Consider the following 17,749-nt stretch of genomic DNA (forward strand, 5'->3'; position numbering starts at 1 on the left):
TAATAATATATAGGGTATAATATTATAATAATACTTCACACTTATAATAATACATACATTGAAAATGTCTAATTATACAACATATGCAACCAAACGTATAGAAGGTAACAACCTGAACAACTACTAGGTACTGGTATAGCGATGTACAATAATATAATAATATATTTAAGTATACTGTAACGTCTTGAAAAATTACAATATCTGATTGGAAATACATTTTATATTGCTTAATCGAGTATATTATATTGCTGTGTCAATTTTTTTTTCAATTACGTGACACGTAAAATGTACCTAATTATGAATTAAGTTAATTTTGTTTATACATACCTAAGAATTAAACGAAAAAATAAAAACAAAAACATATTTACTATTGCTGACGCCATTTTCTAATTTTTTTTTTCAATTTAATATTTTATACTTAACATAAATCACGTCTCGCGTAATAGTAAAAGTTTTCCTACACTTATTGTAAATATGTTATCCGTAAATTAACGTCACGTGTGTATATATAATAATAATAATAATAATAATACGTAACTATACAATACTAGAACGACGTATATAATGGAAAAATGAAGATCGTATATAATATCGTTTAATATAATAGAGAGAGATAGAGAGTTAGATAGATACATTTATCAGACGAGTTATACAAAAAATGAGTGAACAAAAACAAAAGGACAAACGAACATAAACCGACATAATATAAGTTAACGTAACGATCAATATAATATTGTTTTAATCGATGTCAGTTTACTGTACGAACGATGCGATTCTGTAAACCTGTCGGCAGCGAGTCTCGTGCTCACAATATTACTATGTACATTATTACATTTTTTATTTCGGCGTGTTTCCGGAGAATGTATTATCGACTGCGCGTTTGCCAGTTTTAAATCGTGATGAATCCTTCGCACTCATCCTGCTCAATATGCGCTCGTGTAATATAGTTTCATATACTGATAACGACAGTAGTAGTTGTAGTAATGTTATTGTTCTATGATAACATATGGCGAAGAGTACGCGCGTGCGGGGTGAACCGACTGCTGATGACGAGGGGTTCGCGGGGGGGGAGGGGATGTGACGACGACCCCTAATAATTTAGGTCTTGACCCGGTCGCGAGATTCAGTTGTCGGACGACGTCGGTGGATGTTGCGGCGAGACCGAAGTGGCCTGTTCCGTCGTGGCTGCGGTGGTGGTAGTGCTGGTTGTGGTCAGCGACAGCGGTTGCGGGTGCTGCATGTTTTGCGGTTCCGGTTTCCGGTTGGCGGCCAGCGCGTGCAGGGTGGACGTGAGCGACGGCAACTGGAGCCCGAGACCGACGGGCAACTGGAGCGCGGCGGCCGCGGCCGCGTGATGCTGCATGTTGGCCACGTGCTGCAGGCTGTGGAACAGCGCGGCCGAGTGTTCTTGGGCCTTGCGCCGCAGCTCGGCCACGCTGGACGAACGGTGCTCGGCGCCGCCACCTCCGTCGGCCATCGACCCGAACGGCTTCATCGTGCAACAGCTGCATCCGAACCCTGTGAATGAGTTAAACTTATATTGGTGGTGCAGAGACAGTAGTTATTGAAGTACAGTGCACACAGTTTTTAAAAGGCAATTCGACTTGTGTGAGTTGTTTTCGAAAAGTATTTAGTGTAACATTGTAACTGTTACTTTTTTGGTAAACATCTTTTAATATTCATTGATATTTTAATATGCATAGGTGTACCTAACAACTAATAAGTATACTGTTTTTGTCAAACCTATAATGTTTATTAAGTAATAAATATGATATAGAAAACAAATCACAAGCACGTAATAAGATTTGTCGTTTGAGAAACTCGCGTGATTTCTCCCAAAATCCAAATGAAAATAACATCTACTGGACTATAATGGGGTGTCTCTTGACTCCTACCATTTGCACGACAATTAAAAACTATTCTGAATGGTCGTGGACTAGTATACAATATGAAGAATCCAAAACTTCAATAAAACGTGGTGACATTTTTTTTGGACAAGTGGGTTTCTGAAACGACTGATTCAATTAGCAAAATAAGCGTAAAGTGGATAAGTATACAAAATATTATTGGAAACATAATTTTAACACAGATAAAATCGATACGGTATAAATTATGAAGAACCATCTGAATGTCTGCACTATTGTATATATTAGGCATCAGTAATTAATTTCTAAAGATAAATTAACTGCAACTACGAGATTATTTTGTACGCGTGTTTTGTTATAGTTAGGTGAAACACGAAAAGTTTAATATTTTATGTATATTTTATAACGATACAATTTTATACATTTCTATCGATTGTCTAAGTCTTAGCATGCATTACCGATGGATTTTACTGAAAACAGCTACAATTTAAATCATTATTCACTCATTCGAGCTAAATTGAGAGAAAAATGAGGCATAATATATATTTTGAGGGAAAGTATTTATTTTGAATAATATAGTGGTGTTGTACTAATGATTAATACTTAATACTTTCAATAGTATTATTTATTGAAGTTAAAAATCTAAATACAAGACAAATTTAGTCGGTGAGCGAAGATTTGGAAATCTGACTCTAAAATAATGATAAGTAATGCATTTTTTAATTAACTTTACGAAAGCGATATAATTTGCTAATATAACTATGGTAAATTAATCCAAAAATGTGTCAGTCAAGACTTGATACTTCAGTTTATTTTGCCATCTACGTCGTAATATTATAACAGTTAACACAATTATATTATTAAAAACCTACGAGTGACTGCCAGTGTTTGGCATTATAAATTGATTTTATTATAGGTGTTTCAATTTTAATTATGACATTTTTTTTAATTAACTCGAATTTTTATATAATTCTAAATTGAATAATGAAGAAACCATTTTAAGCCTTTTATGGAACGTCGAAAGTAAATGTAAAGAAACGACTGCGTTCATTATGAATAAAACATTTTGTAATTTTATTATGGTGACGTGGAAAATAATTCTTTGTTTCCTTGGCAACATTATAATAAAATAGTGTTGGTCGTAACTCGGGTACTGTAAGAAGATATTTAGTTAATTAAGCAATTTTCGCTTGTTTACGGCTTACTAACCATGTTACATTACACTCTAACGGTGTTGACATGGATATTTTATCAAATAGGTACTGTTTTTGAATCAGTCATTCGCTTCAGTTTTATGTAAAAACAAATTATGTGGGTCTTTTATTTATTTTTTTGCAGGAATATTTAACTTGTTTCTCTTATTTTTCTCTGCCCCGTAAGTAATATCATCCCAAATAACCAAATTGATTTATTCTTCACCATCAACTGAAAAAACACGGAAATTTCGATTTACCAAACTTTTGTATACAGAGCATAAAGCATCCATAAAACTGCTTTCCTTGATTTGTAAATGTATAAGATATTATTTAGTATTCAGATACCCGTTGCAAAGTTTTACCCATTTACTAACTTTTGACACAGTTTTTTTTTTTTTATCTGATTTTACTTATAAGTTAATTACGCGTAGGTACAAGATATTCATACATCAACGATTTCGATGTGATTATATAGAGTGGTCAGGGATGGATTTAGCCCAAGTGCCACTCTAGGACTTCACTATAATATAATAGGTATGCCGCACTCGAAGGCTCCAATCGAAAAGAAAAGTAAAGTATTTAGTTTGGTTTAAAATTTCAAATTTGACACCTTAGGCTCGGGCCTCACATATTTAGGCCAAAATCCGGCCCTGTGTGTTGTATTATATGTATTAAGAACATATGTGGGAATTTTTAATTAATTATAACCCACCCGATAATCAACGTAGGAATGCAACTAGTAACGAAAACAGATTTTTTTTAATCACCCGCAGTAGCGCTAAAAACTTCATATCCGTTTACAAAATAAAAAAAAAAAAATCCAGCCGAACGAGGACGGCTACTGCGGCTGCAAAGTGTATTATTATAATTGTGGGGAATGCGATGATAACGACGTAAGTAATTACCTAAACGGAGTGGTTGACGTTTTTCGTTATCACAGCGTCGGTATAATCTCGTTAGGAGAAACGGGCTGTTAATGAAAAAAAAAAAAAAAAATATCGGACCGCTAAAATCCTTTACCTCCTGCCTGGCCCCTCCACGGTAACACTCCACCGCCTCCGCGTTGTCCGCCGTATAATAATAATAATGACGATGATGATGACACTACTACACGCGGTTCGTAAGCGCCGGCGAAACCGCCGCAGCAGTCGCATCCGTTCTCGGACGCGCGAATATTAATGACTGAGAAAAAATTCGGTCGATCGCTGGCGGTAGGTAGGTATGCTAGCAGGCTACTATCGTTATATTATACGCGCACCCGTGTCATAATAATATAGTCGTATAATAACAATTATGATTATTGCAGCGCGCGAAAAGGCGTCGGTGCAAATTGATTTAGTCGCCCGCGTATATACATAATATATTATGTATAATGTATATATATATATATATATATAGGTACACATCGCCGCCGCCGTCGCGTGGTCTCGTGAAAGACGCGCCCGCCGACCGCCGCCGCACCCTCTGCCCCGCCATATTATATAATAATAATATCTACGCGGTGTATATATAATATTTGCATCCCTTTCTCCGCCGCCGCCGCATTCGATCCATTAATAACGACGCGACGGCGGCATACACCTACCCCACGCGCTCGTTTCGTCGTTATTTATTAAGGGATCCGTTTGATTATCATAACGCGCCCGCGCGCCACGCACGCACATCGACTTCTTCCTCGTCGTTGTCCTTGTCGTCCTCGTCGTCGTCCGTCGTCCGTCGTCGTCTCTGCCTTTTACTCTCTACCCATATGCGCACCCCTCGACCCTATATTATATAATATACCCAATGCACACACACACACACACACACACACACACACACACACACACACACACACACACACACACACACACACTCACACACATATATGTATTGCTACTCCGCCACCGACATAAATAAGGCGTACGTGTGTGTGTGTGTGTATATAATATATAATATATATATATATATATATATATAGGTGGTGTAGGGCGCGTGTATACAGTATTATTATTATTATTATATACCCGTCGTAAACTTGGCGCCGAAAGCCGCCGCCCCGCACGATAAATCTCCCAAAGTTATTCCATTATGGAAACGGGACTGCCGGAATCGCGGGGGTGTGTCGTAGGGGGGGGGGGGGGTGGGCGCGAGCGCTGCAGTGTGTGTGTGGGCCTCGGGGGTTCGGCGGAGAGCCCCAGGTGCCTGCGCCCTATATATACATATATACCTATATAATATTATACTCGCGGCCGACCGCCCGCGATCCGCACCCGCTCCGCCAGAACTGTATAACGCGATAAACCCCTCACCTCATCCGCTTATATACCACCGGTGGACTCAAGATATACCGCGGGGGTAATGGTAAGTGTAGTACGCCGCGGCGGTGTATATGAAACCGCCGACGCTCTCTAAGCCAATTATAATGACAAACGCATATATACATATACGCGCGTGTTTATGTGGGTAAATATTCTGACGTAGGTGTATACCTACCACCTTACGGTTTATATACCAGCTATGTAGCTATATATGTCGCGAGTGCTGCAGCATCTATACGATATAATAATGATGTGTAGCCGTGTAGGTATGATATACAATCACGCGAAAGTCATCACAATAATATTACCTATATAGGTAATGTGCGTGTACATTTAAGCGCGGATGAAAAAAAAAATTGTTTTCGATTGCAACGCTGCAGTGTGCAAATCCGTTGATTTGTATATTATCTAATTAATAGTAAGGCGTATTGGGATGTCAAAATCAATTATTTAATAAATCTTTTAGTAAACAATTCCAGCAACGAACGACCGTCATTTTATATACACACCGTCGATGTGCACATGTATATAGCCATGGATAAAGCGTATTGAACACATATTTATTTGCATGCATTTTCACAGAATGTGGTGTATCCGCAGTATATACTAACCTAACCTAACCTAGGTAATAGGTATAACTACTTATCTGCAGACAAGTATTATCTTTTGTAAATTATCTTGTTTGGTCCAATCCAATTTTAATTTCAAAACAGATTTGTATACATTTAAAAAAATAAAATATCGAATAATCAGTCGTCCGTAAAGAAAATTGTATATTAAAATTAATATTATTTTCAAATCAGACACTTCGATTAATTCGGAAACGCTAAAGCCACTTTAGGCTGGCCATCTAAGATTTAATCAATACGCGTAGGTAGCTAAATTTTGTAGGTACGCATAAGAATTTTTAAATTGAGGTTTTTTTCATTCTATTTTGCAATCCATATCCGTCACATCCGTAGCGTATTGCATTATATTTGTGCTATTGTTTCCTTTTATACTGTATTATACATGATATAATATTCAGTTATGCAAATATATTTATATAGTTCTATTTTTATTTTTAAATAAACCTATTTTATACCCAGACCTTTTTAATATTGAATTTCGTATTATCATACTATTTTGAATTATCATATCAGTGTATAATTTATATAGTAGGTACACAGAGCATTAAAGTACCAATAAATACTACACCTTTAATAAAGGTAATGATGAAGGCATATTAGATAAATCATCTTCGAAACGTTTACAGAAATAAGACTGATAAGTATAGTTTAAGTTTAATTTCAAAGTTATATATTTAGTGCATATTAAGTGAAATATATAGGTATACACCGTATACTATTTGAATGTGGTCCTTAATTATTTCTCTTCGTTATTTTAGTAAAACATTCTTCGATGACTAAGTGTGGTTTGTAATTTCATTTTGAGAAAGTTCAATTTAACAACTGACACTCTATTAAATAAGTAATATATTTCAAATTGAATAGTTTGATGATCCATTATCATACATTTTCGATTACACGATTCAATTTAGTGAAAATTAATTACGGTATTTTTAATTTGACATAATTAAGGTTTCATGGATGATATTAACTTACTTTAATAAAAAGTATATATTATATTATAATATAATATAAATAATTACAGGTATAAATGTATATTAATTATTTTAATTGTATTCAATTTCGATATCAGTACCAAAGAATCAGTACATTACAATTATAATAATTTGGGATTTTTTACCAACTTGGGTTTTTAATTTTTATGGTTGAATTTAAAATAATATAAATCTACCTATTATTGTATTGAATTTATTGAATATTTTCAGAATAATTTTATGTCTAAAAAAGATGCACCGGAACTACTAAGTGGTATTAGTAAATGCACTTTATTGGTAACTTTTAAGTTTTTGAGAATTTCAGACTATAATGTGTTGGGGCTATCTCAATTATAGACAGAACTATATTTCGATATTTTGTAATTTTTTTTTATTAAATAAAGTTAGGCAGAAAAGAAAGTTTGTTCATTGTTTTCGATTAAATAAATTGTTAAATTACGGGATGTTTGAATCCATTTATATTTCAACAGTTACAAATTACAATTACCTTTCACAGTTCTTAATTAGGTACACACTACACACATTACAAGTAGAAATAATATAAATATTATGTATATTATTATTGTATATGATTCTTACCTTTGAGACCACTGAATAACGGCGATGGCAATGATCCGAAATGAGGCGGAAGGAATATTGGTCTGGATATTGCAGGGTCAGATACCGGTCTGAATCCATTTCTATTAACAAAATATAAACGATGTTATATTAATCATGTGTAATTTAGTTACCTATATCTATAATATTAATGGTTCTTTAATCAACGATACTATATTATATAAAATGCACAATGCATCAGACACCAATATACATTTTTAGAGTTATTATATTGTTCTCATTATTATGTTATACATGATTTAAGCTTAAGTTTTTATTTTTACCTATTATTTTAACTATTAATGTAATAACTCATTCATGGTTTTAGATTTTTAGCGGAGCAATGAATGTTTAGGTTTTACAATGATGTGTGTGTTTGACACTATTCACGTATTTTAGACAAAATTCTTTGATCTTCAACTTCGAAGGTAGGTTCTGGTAACCAATTGTATCTAGTTGGTACCTTTGGGGAATTAAATGAAGTAATAGTACCTGTTACCCAGTACCAATTTTTCAAAATAACCGGTAAAACAAATAAAATTTTTACACAAAACTAGTTTTTGACAAAATCGATATTGATTATTTGTAGTAATTAAAAAACTAATGACTGTAGAGATTTCCCATCTGAAAATATTCCTATTGACATTTACTAGACATTATATAACTTTCAAAACAAGTTGTTTCTTTTTGGACTATTTATAGACATTTTAAATATTTGACTTTATTTAGCTTATTTTCGATTTATATATGTGTAACATTTTTGTTTGTGAGTAAAAAAGTTTGAAATTGTAATACAATAGTCAAGATTTATCATAACTCATAAGTTGTTGTTACAAAAACTTCGAAATTTCAAAAATAGACTCACAATATTTTTACACACATTTAAAGTTAAAATATCTAAAGTCAAATTTAACACATCTACTGGCTATACTTATAGAGCGAATATCCCGTTTATTATTTTATTATTTATTTTTACATTAATTATACATTTTGACATATTGTATTAATATTTAAATAGGCACTAATGTACTATGCTGTTGTAAGTGGCAATAAATACGGTTTCGGTAAATTTTTATTGCGATGAACTATCTATTGTGATCAATTGTCATACTTGTCAGTAAATTATTTTCGATCAAACGACGGGGCACCATGTGTCTGGAGAGCACATATACGACATTATACTCTTATTATGAATATATCGAAAGTATCATCAGTTATTTATTAAATTGCACAGGGAACAAAACATATAATAATATTATATTATATTATTATGCCATGATAAATGTAATTTTAAATTTCAATAAACAATAGTCAGGCGTATAAAAAAACTATGTTTCAGCTGTTGCTGGTGGGGTGATTATAAAATTAATATTCCAGCGGTGGCTCAAGGATAGCCGATAGATACACAGTGGCGGCGGTGCCAAGGAATGCCCGATAACAGTATGTACTGTGCGGAATAGCATTCAGTCAGTGCGTATGGCCAAACCGATATCGGTCGTGGTTTGGTACCTAAAGTAATATTAATATTATATTGTAGTGTGTAATGACCGATTCGCGCGCGCTACACTTGCAAATAAATAATCATAAAAATACTATAATTGTATACACAGAAACGTCGCGTATTATGAACACCGCAGTTGGCAGACGTTTTTGTGCTTCACCGTCGGAGGTAAATCTATATTTTCTTCTTTTATCCATCATGTGGTTTAATACCCGTCGGGGCCGTCGTAATGGAGGATTTAATGTGTACCTATAGATGAAATTATAGGTAGTTAAATGTCTGTCGATCGGCGGCGAACTCGTCGATATAATGTAATACAGAATTACCTCAGACCAGCATCGTAAATATAAATTTTTCATGTGCGAGACGGACGGTAAATTCCTTTAACGATGATCATATTATTCTCTATAAAAAAACCTTTATTGTGGGCGGGAGGGATCCCTGGAAGTTAAAAGTCAGCTCCGTCTACATTTGGCACCACCTAAACTGCTGTTAAACCCACCACCGTATAAGTATATATAATATATAAGCATATAAGTATAATATAAGCTGCATATATCGGCGGTGCGGGAGACAGCGAACGTATTAGCTGTACCTATCGTAGCATACCTTTACTTATACTTTTATCAGATACTATTATACAATAGCTTTTCGTTTATAGTATATATTATATACAGTGTCCAGTGCTCGATGCTTGTATAATATACAATGTATATGTATATATAACATAATATAACGGTTACCTCTGCAGCTACACCAGTTATATGTGCTGCGACAAAACGTATGTAAGTACGTATATTTTTGTGTGTGTGTGTGAGCGTGTGTACTGCAATGATGTCCTACCGGAACCGGAAGTTTTTAAAGTCCGCCGGGTGCGTCCGTGGCTCTATGTAATACGATGGGGATGATCGCAGGGGCGGTCGGCAGTGCTCATATTATGTGTGTATATATATGGTTAATAGAGACGTCATCGTCATCGTCGTCGTCGGTGCGGGCGTTTATATTGCACTCGGAAGGAACTGGCAAATGGCCCGGGACGACTACGGGGGTGGCGGGGGCGTCCGGATGCTGAACCGCACTGTGCAAGCAAACGAGTCTCGGCCCGGGACAATGGGCTCGCCGCGTATACACTATATTATAATTATAATATTATATATATATATATATATATATATATATATATATATTAAATAGTATAATATGCGAGCCGTGACGTGGCCATAATTGACGTTAAACTGTCTCTACGTCCGACGTTTTGTGAGTGGCAAGCCAGCCGCGGTCGCCGAATAACGCGTACGATTCTACACCTATCTTACACCCGGTAGCTGATACCGAATGACGTGAGAGAAATATTCGTACTGCTGAGGCATATAATATTGCAAGACAAGAGGGTGGAAAGGACGGGTCCGAGGTGCTATATAGCATCGACCCCCTCAGTGGAGTGCTCAGTTTTATTTTAAATGCCCCCCCCCCCCCATGAATTTTGGGCTATTCTCAGACTCCGTTATATAAGGGTAAATATTGCTTTTGGTATCATACTATCATCTAATATTTTTTGTATGGCACGAAAGGCGCGCAAATATTAAAATGACTATGGAGGTCCATTTGTGTACTTATATAAATCATAATTATATAATATTGCTGAAAGATAAATAATGTATTATAATAAATAATTATATTAATTAATAATTTTTTTTTTTGATTAGCATTTACTTCAAAAAACCTTTAATTCAAATCATTCTTAACAGGCATTTTATAACAAAATGTGAACTCATAGGCGAACACACAAACATGTTCAGTGCGACCCATTGTCTTCTTGAAGAATAAATAAATTTAATAATACATATATTATATTATATTTAGCCCACGTCGCTCGTTGTCTCTGTTGTTTTCGTGATAATAATTTATATGCCTTGGAATGTAGGGGATATCCTAAGTTCTTAACACATTTCTAACAAATACAGTACGTATGTAAATATAAATTGTAGGTGAAATAAAATATAATTTGCTTTTTGTAATGTTACTGCATATATACTATTATTATGTATGCATAATATTGTATATGAAAGTAGGTATAATGTATATACTATACTCGTATTATGTATTTTTACAAATATTAAATAACTATAGAGATCGCCCTTATTTGTTGGAAATATTCAATTTTCTAATTAATACTAAATATACTATAAATTATGACCGTTTTTTGAATTAATAATGTTTCTAAGACTTATTTACGATCATCTAAAAATATACTGATGGGCGATGGCAATAGTAAATACTATGGAAGTTAATTTTAATACATAATTTGTTCTAGCTATAGTTTTTATTGTAATTTTTACATCGGTACTACACATTTTATATATTACATACCTAGAAATCGTTTTATAAATGAGTTTTGTCCATCAATAAATAAATAACAATACTATACTATTTTATTTACGACAGCCGGATTATAATATTATGATATAATATGTCTTACAAATATTATTTTTTAATATTATATAATGACGATAAATTGACAAGTGTACGTCATGCCAAACACAAGAAAAAAATGCGTGTTAAACGATATTGGCACGTACCTACGTCGTGTTTGTGATTATATTATATTACCTGTTAGAATACGCGAGGAATGCGTTTAATTTTGATTTTACGTGCTTACGGAAGTATTCGAAATATCGGAGACCCCTCCTCGCAATTTCGCCGGCGCACACTCAGCTGTGGTTTATGTGATCGAAACCCTCGGCACGATCGCGCGGTCCTATTGCTTATTTCACTCGCGTTTCGGGTGACAATAACGCGATACGTATAAATACACTATAAACAGCCGATATAGCGACGTCAATGAGGCGAATACATTATACACTTCGGCAATATTGCTTATAGCGCACGGTTATAGGTCCGGTGCTCGAATTGGGAAAGACCATAAGCGGAAGAGCTCAATCTAACGATGTAAAAAACTGCGTCCAGGTGCAAAATTATTTAACACAGACCCATGGGGATGAAGTCTTCACTCCTTATACCGCCCAGGCATCTCTACAATTATAGTTTCTACTGTATGTCTGCATATTAATAAATTAAAAATATAACACAAGTTCATACGTGAATTTGTACAGTTTGTACAGTTCATAAATTTAGTTGTCAAAAAAGCAAACATTTAAAAACAGTGATCAATAATACACAAGACTAATAATATAAGCAGTATTGATATGATAGAATTGTTATAGTGTTTGTCGAGAGAAAAAGAATAATCGTTAGTCAGATGGAGTGGGCTGCTTGTGGCGTGTATGGTGTTCGTTCAGTTTCATAATAACAAATAAATAAAATAAACTGAAATCAAAAATACGAAAAAAATAAAAATTTAAAAATGCATTAAATTTTTCCAGTTAATTTATTGACAGTAATTGAGCAGTATTATTTGCAAAAATGTAAATCCAAATTTGAAGAATAATTAATTTGAGAATTAGCTTGACCGTTCCTCCTTATTCCAGTAAAAAAAATAGTTGAGGACTGAGATAATCCCTACAAAAAGTAAAGAAGCTCGTTCCCCGGCGCACCCCCTTACCAATTCGAGCACTGGAGCCTTAAATGGGTCTATGTAATATAGGTACTGCATTTATACGTGGGCAGACGCATTTTTTTCTCGTCTTCTCTTCAACGCGCGCGTTAAACGAAAGTACCGCCGCGGGCAAACATAATTTGGATAATTTGCAAATTGGCATCAGCAAGCCAGCCGCTAACGAGAGGAGATATCCATGTTAATTAGATCGAATTAGATTGCAGCGCGAGGGACGACGGACTATGTGCGGCTGTATATACATATTTATATATATACACTTGGTCGTTGTTGTGGAGGAAGGGTTGGTTGTGTGGGTGGGGGTTGGGCGAGGGCGTAGAGTCTGAGCAAAAAGGGCGGGGGCGGGTAGGTTTATGTATCTATATATATATATATATATATATATATATATATTATGTATAGCAAGCCGATACTGTATAACGTTATTTAATAAAGGCGCCCGCCAGTGGCTGGCCGGGCGGGACGAGGGGCCTTTGACATCGTTTCTTTGAGCGCGGCGAGCGAATTATCATATTTTTAAGCCATCAAAAGGAACGCCGCCGCCACCGCCGCCGCACTCGGATACATAACTTGGGAGTTATGAAATAAAAGGAAAAACTGCTTTTCCGCCGCTCCCGCTCCCGCCCCGCCGTTGGGTAATAAAATTCAATTTGCTCCAATATCAAACGACGCAGGTAGGTACTGAATAAAAAATTTCCAGCGAATTCTCTCTGCCACCCAACCCACTCACCCACTCCCACTCTCCCCGTGACCAATCTCGCTTGCCATACCTCCGGCCACCCACTTACTCACTACTCAATATATTATACAGCAATAATAAGTCAAAAGAACTTGATGGAATTTTTCGAATAAAAACTTTTTCTTCTTGATCCTACCGTTTTCTTTCTCTTCCCATTTTTTTCCATTTTTATTTTTTTATTTTATGCAAACTTTTCTTCAATGTGAACATTTTAACATTATTATCTCATCGTTATATTTCCGTCTTTCTTTATAAACTCGTTAACAGTTACATTTTTTCATTTTATTCATACCGAATATTCCATTTCTTTTTCTTGTTTTCTATCTTATTAACGTTGGGGTTTTGAAAATAATCTAATAGTAGGTACCTAAGTAGGTAGTGTAGCTGGTATGACTATATATAATATAAATAATTATATTAAATGATACCGACATACCACGTATACGTATCAAATCACAACTATACAATATTAATAAATTATATACTTATTAACGGTATATTGTCGTATTGATATAATGGTATCCAATTGTAATCGAATTTTTTATGCCGATATGCTGAAAGGATGGATAGAATCATAGATACATTTGTATCTTGTAGCTTTTGACATTTGTTAAATATATCTGGTAACTTGCACTAAATACTTTTTTCTTTGAAGCAATTTTTATCTTTTTTTATTTGTTTGCGTAAAGTAAGGAAGTAGAGAGACATTTTTTTTTAAAAATTTGTCTTATGTTATCTCATATTATACAGCTAATTGATGGAATCACAACATTAACCGTCAAACAAGTTGTGGTGGTTCAGTTCTGACTTCTGAGTCTCACAATTAATATGGGTTCATTCTTAAGACCTTATGTTAATTGAAAAGTATTTTACATTTTATAAATTCAACTTACTATAGTATAGTTATTTTAATAAATGTATCTTGTATATCTTTGAATAATCTATGATCCAGTAGGCTGTATTTAGTATCAATATGATATAGTTGAAGATGTATCTAAATACTTTTTTTAAGCATCTTGCCCAACCATGCCGATAGGTAAGTAGAGACCAAAATTATATATTACTCTTGTTGTATAAAACAAATGGGGATATTTGCATAAAATTTTATAATTATTTGTTATGTTTGATTTATATGTATATATTTATTTATAAATAATTAAAATGTATTTATATATATTTATATTTTATTTAAAGCATATTTTGTAGTTTTAATGGACAGAAATAGACTGAGGAAGCCTGTTTATTTAACCACATTCAGTGATTTAGCTATTGCGAATTTGGAAAGGGCTCGATTTGAAACGTTTCACAATAGGCAATAGCCAATAACCAAAATATGTATAGAGTAAAGACGAACAACCGATAGATAATCAATTAAAAGTTTTGTTTTGGACAAATGCTTAACTTCTTGACTAATTTGACTAAGCCCAACAGCTAAATTCAATAGATTCTAATGACTCAATACATGATACGTGACTTCATTTTCCAATTGATTTTTTTGAGTATAACAACAAAAGACAACATAATATAAAAAGTGAAATATTATTATTTACAGATTTTCTTATGTTATATTTACAGACGTCTCATATTATGATAACATTTGTCAGTGTAATATTAAAATATTTTATTTAGTGTTCAACTTTTGTGTTGAGTTTCTTTTTACTTATTAATGAAATAGGATAAAATGCGAAAAAATGTATCGTTTATCATTAAATAATAATATTTTATGATTAGTAACTTCTCCCCACGCTGTATAACAAAATACAAGAGAATAACCATAAAAATAAACCATAGATTTTAAACATTGAATAACATTTAGTATTGTATTTTCTATCATAATAATAAAATCTCATATCGAGTTGGTAATACTACTTGCCCGAGTACTTGGTTATTTTAATCCTATAAAACCATTGTGTTGGTTAATTCATAAAATATTTGTATGCGCAAAACAAAATAATAATTGAAGTTGACTGTTGAGCGATGTTCAATAGAAATAATTATGAAAATTCGTTAAGTATATGTTGAATAATGCCTATACATTTAAGACGTATATAATATGTACATATATTATAAAGAGTAATAATTCAAATAAATGTTTCTTATTGTTTTTGCTTAATTGTGGGTGCATTTAATAAATAAATTAACGATGAAATGTTGAAAGGAAAGTTTCGATGTAATTCGTTAGAGTGGATATATATTCGGTACTCAAATGATATTAGACATTTTAAAGTTCATAATTCAACTCGGGTAAAATGTAAATTAACCGAAACAAAGAGAAAACGGAAGTAGAATTAGATCTGAGTAAATTACAGAAATTGTTTTCATCGTGAAATTCGCGGCAACTGATTACGCCGTCTGTTTTAAGCGAGTTGATAACTTTGTTATTGCTATAATAATAATTATTATTATTTATGCATGACATAATGATATATTATAATGTCGTATGCGCAATTAAAAATATTTTACCGAACCACCATATTATTATATCTCGATTACGTTCGCATCAATGCAAACTATATACGTCATATAAACGACTATACGAGTTTATAATATGTAAATACTAAATATACGTAACTATCAGTATCGGTATTGGGATTATAATTTTTGGCAGTAAGTTTATATTAAACTGTACACATTGCGCGATTGGATGTAATTTAATTTCTGAGCGTTATTTACCAACTATTGCTATTCAGTACACAACATTTTCCGTAAAATCATTTTATTAATGCATGATGGATAGCTTTCAATAATTCGTACAAATACGTAAAATCTAAATTCACCATGTAAATATTGTTTTTTGATGTTATAATATACAAATTGCGTATCATTTTTAATTTCAATATTGATTTTGGTGTATATACCTACATACTGTATAATATAATAATATGTATAGGTATACACAAGAAATATCATATAAAATAAATAATTGAAAATTAATTTGAAAATAAAATTGTATTGATATATTGTATATTATAATACATACCCAATTTATTCAAAACTTTTTAAAATATCGAAATTTAAACTATTAAATATATTTGTTTACAGTTATTAATTAATTACAACTTATAATAATCATAAAGTTAAAATATTATTTTTAAAGCTGAACATCAGGGGTCAGCAACCTTTTTGATGTAAAGAGCCGAAACATATAAATATACCTTTTTCACGGGCAATATAGCAGGTACTTTATTTTATTTTAAACAAAAATGTATAGTCATATTAAATTTAGTTAAGTTCATAATATTCTAAGGTATATTAATGTAAAGATCAGTGGCGGCCTGGCCATTGCCGGTGCCCTTCCGTTTTTTTTTTTAGGGTCTCTTAAATTTTATATTTGCTTGGCGTGTTCTTGGTCTGTGTAGTGAGTAGGGACTCGGTAAAGTATCTATCAAAACGTACGATTTTTCTTTACAAGTCCCAAGGCTGTTTATTATGGGGCCCCTTAAAAGAACTGATACATAGGCTTTTGGTGTCCGCGAGCCTAAAATTAGGTTGACAATGTTTCTACAAAGAACAACGTATTAATTCACTATTTTAATTCGTATGGTTTTTATACATAATATTTCTATACAAATTATACATATTACTCGTGGGGCCAAATAAAATTGCTATGCGGGTTGCCGACCCTTGCTATACATTAATAAATCTTCGTAAATGTAAAAAAATCTATAACGGATCTATTATTTATATATTTAGGTATACAAAAATGTATAATCATTTACACCTTACATCCGTATCCGTACTTGAATTATAAATGACACAACAATAACAATAAACCTCAATAACACAACAATCCCAGCATAAAATTGTGGAATCGTATAGGTTTTAATAACCAATAAATACACATATTTACACAATCCCGCAATTTAAATTTTTATACAGATTCCTCATACTAGGTGTCATACTTGAAAACACGTGTAATACTATTAACAAATATACTATTGTAATTTGTAACGTACATAGTATCGTTTTTCAGACGACTCTTGCCGTTTTGAAAACAATAAGATCGGAAAAACATGATTTTGGTTTACACATTGTTCGACTTATCGTATCTGATATTATGATTTGGACTTATTTCCTTATGATCAGATGCATGTTTAATAATAAATTATAAACGATTTTGTAGGAAATCTCATAAACTTCAATTTGGTACCAAAACATCGTGTTTTTACGTATGACGGCAACATTAACAACTATCAAAAATTCATAAATTAAATTTTATAGATCAACTATAATAAGATAATAGATATTTAATGTCAACTTCTATATTATAGTATTTTCATAATTTTTAATAAGAAATGCAAACAATGGTAATGGCAATGTTGCATACGCAATCTTGTGGAATCGTGTACCTAA

At 33.1% G+C, this 17,749-nt stretch overlaps 2 protein-coding genes across 2 annotated transcripts in view; one reads left to right on the top strand and one right to left on the bottom strand.

The window, feature by feature from the left end:
- Positions 1–17,749, bottom strand: part of LOC132946908 (paired mesoderm homeobox protein 2B) — a 41,801-nt gene continuing 24,052 nt past the window's right edge. The window contains exons 8-9 of the mRNA XM_061017028.1: positions 7,565–7,665; positions 1–1,518 (exon numbers count right to left, since the gene is read on the bottom strand). Of these exons, the coding sequence (XP_060873011.1) occupies positions 1,124–1,518; positions 7,565–7,665 (496 nt within the window). The 3' untranslated portion in view covers positions 1–1,123. The remainder of the gene's footprint in view (positions 1,519–7,564; positions 7,666–17,749) is intronic.
- LOC132946907 (cGMP-dependent protein kinase, isozyme 2 forms cD4/T1/T3A/T3B) overlaps positions 9,094–17,749 on the top strand; it is a 168,893-nt gene continuing 160,237 nt past the window's right edge. Inside the window, exon 1 of the mRNA XM_061017026.1 lies at positions 9,094–9,251. The gene's annotated coding sequence lies outside the window, so the exon portion shown is untranslated. The remainder of the gene's footprint in view (positions 9,252–17,749) is intronic.

This window comes from Metopolophium dirhodum, chromosome 6 (genome assembly GCF_019925205.1).
Source record: "Metopolophium dirhodum isolate CAU chromosome 6, ASM1992520v1, whole genome shotgun sequence".
Taxonomy (NCBI): domain Eukaryota; kingdom Metazoa; phylum Arthropoda; class Insecta; order Hemiptera; family Aphididae; genus Metopolophium; species Metopolophium dirhodum.